The sequence below is a fragment of the Hyalella azteca genome, unplaced genomic scaffold (assembly GCF_000764305.2).
Source record: "Hyalella azteca isolate HAZT.00-mixed unplaced genomic scaffold, Hazt_2.0.2 contig5127, whole genome shotgun sequence".
NCBI classification, from domain to species: domain Eukaryota; kingdom Metazoa; phylum Arthropoda; class Malacostraca; order Amphipoda; family Hyalellidae; genus Hyalella; species Hyalella azteca.
In genome coordinates, this window is record NW_025935326.1 from 1 (window position 1) to 2,188 (window position 2,188).

General features: G+C 33.3%; 1 protein-coding gene across 1 annotated transcript; it reads right to left on the reverse strand.

Annotated features, from left to right (window-relative positions):
- Nucleotides 1-10: 10 nt before the first annotated feature.
- On the reverse strand, nt 11-1,078 carry LOC108679782 (zinc finger protein 385C-like). Its single transcript, XM_018168506.2, has 2 exons — nt 707-1,078; nt 11-211 (listed from the first exon to the last, which is right to left on the reverse strand). Exons 1-2 carry the CDS (start codon nt 917-919, stop codon nt 11-13), a joined length of 414 nt encoding a protein of 137 aa, XP_018023995.1. The 5' UTR covers nt 920-1,078.
- Between the last annotated feature and the right edge of the window lie 1,110 nt (nt 1,079-2,188).

Below are 2,188 nucleotides of genomic sequence, written 5' to 3' on the forward strand. Positions count from 1 at the left end.
TATTCAATAGCTACAAAATGCTGCATGAGAGGGCCGGAGGTTTAAAGGGAGTACCAGTACTGATAATTAAAGACACCTTTTTACAAGGAGGGGGAGCATTGTCAGTAGTGCCGTCTGATGAGAGAGACTCCTTCCTCTTCTGCTCGGCCTTGACTTTCTTGGCATGAGGTTTGCCCTCATAATGACTCTTGGATTGTGTGTAAGAGTTGAGCTGTACAACAAATGAATATATTACATTGGGAATAGGAACAACAATGATAAAATTTCAATATTATACTGCGTTAATTAAATGATTTAGTAGTAATATTCCTTCAAGGTATAGTATAACAAGTAAGATCTACCCTTGATTGTAATGAAGCAAATAAGCCTATTTCTAGTCACTATGTTAATGTATGTAAATGGTCTGTATTGCACAGCAACATCAAGAAGAGAAATTCATTAATGCTGAAGTCAGCATCCATTAGTGCTGAATATGATGAAAATATTGAAATAGTATTTTACAGTGAGAAGTAACAGATTTTTCCAGATTCAAAGTAACTTGCATTAAAAATGTCAAGACAGGGTACAGTATCTAAGAAAGTCTCAACAATTTATTGTGATGAGGAAGGACCCTAATTCATATTAAAACCTTGTGATAAAAAAAAAGAGAAAAGAGTAACATCATATAGGTATGTTTACCATAAGACATAAAAGATGAAGCACTCACTCTCAGATTACAAATTTCACAATATCCGCCATAATTCTTTTTGGCTGAAGGTTTATGAGGAGTCCTGTAGGTGCCTGCTGGATCATAATGCTGGATGGGAAGAGTGGGTTGGGATAAAGCCAGTGGACTCACATAATTGTCTCTGCTTGGGTTGCTACCAGCATTATCTTCAAGCTCAAGTAATGCTTGCGCTTCTGGGACAAACCCATCCATTACCAACTTTATGAACTTACAATATTTCAATTTCAATATTTGGAAAAATTTTCACATTTCTTGCAATTGGGATAAAGAGTTCTCTACTTTTCTGTGATCTAACAGAAAAAAGTAATCAGGTTAAAATATACAGCACATTGATTGTGCTAAAGTTTGTTAACTCTTGATGCTTCTAAGCCATTGGAAATCATTAATACTACCGGTATTAAGGCAGTGACAAAATTCTGATATTAAGGTACCAAATCTGTCAGACAATAATCAAAATATTTAAATTTTCTGTTCTTTGTAGATCAGGCAGTTAGTAAATTTGTTTGCAACTTCCAATGCTTGAAACACAGTAGGGTCAAATGGGGTAATAAGGGACAGTCCTACAACATTTCATAGAAATGCTGTAGCAGCTAAATTAATAGAAATATTGCAAAACTCAAAATAGTGGTGCACACAATTTAATTGCAACTCAACTATGCATTGCAACTATGTAGCATAAAGCAAGTTAAGAAATCATACATTTACTACCTCTAAAAAATCCATATAAAAAAGTGTGACAAGCGAGATTTTGAAAAAACTTCTGCTAAGGTATGTTAGTATGTAGTAAACGAATCTTTGCTGGATTAAAAAATTGTCCATACATAAAAGTTGCACACAAGTGCTGGCTTAAAAATGTGATTGACAGAATTTGTATACGTAGCTCAATAAAAAAATGGTGGCATTGCTGCGCAAGATGGGGTAATCAGGCATGGGACACCCATAAGAATGCATTTACACCTGATATGATAGGGTGGACCAATAAACAACTTTTGAAATTTTGCCATCAGACTATGAAATTTTTATCTGGATATCTATCAAGTGAATTCCCTTCAAGGGATTTTTCAAACAAACAATTTTTTCTGTTGCCACACATGCTCAGCCATTGAAAATTAATAAAAAAACATGTATTTCATATTTTTTAATGTTAAATATTTACTTTAATGAAAATTGAGATTTTTTGGAAATGAAATATTTTTTACCTTTATATTAAATTTTTTAAAGTTAACCTGGTTAATTGAGGTAATAATGGAAAATAATTATCAGTAAACAAAATATGACACAAATCCATTTCCATTATTCCTGAATGGCATACAGCCATACACTGACATCAGGATTTGGATAATTGATTGATGAACTGTTATTGGCTTAATTTGGCTATAATTATTAGTACCTAATTTAATATTCCCTTGCTTTCACTCAAACAACAGATAGACCTATTTTAAACACCAAGGTGGCATGGCA

Bases quoted from the DNA above. Each gene is read 5' to 3' on its own strand.
- LOC108679782 (XM_018168506.2), bottom strand. From the start codon at position 919: ATGGATGGGTTTGTCCCAGAAGCGCAAGCATTACTTGAGCTTGAAGAT. The intron at 212-706 runs GTGAGTGCTTCA...TTTGTTGTACAG, and splicing joins GTGAAATTTGTAATCTGAGA to CTCAACTCTTACACACAATC.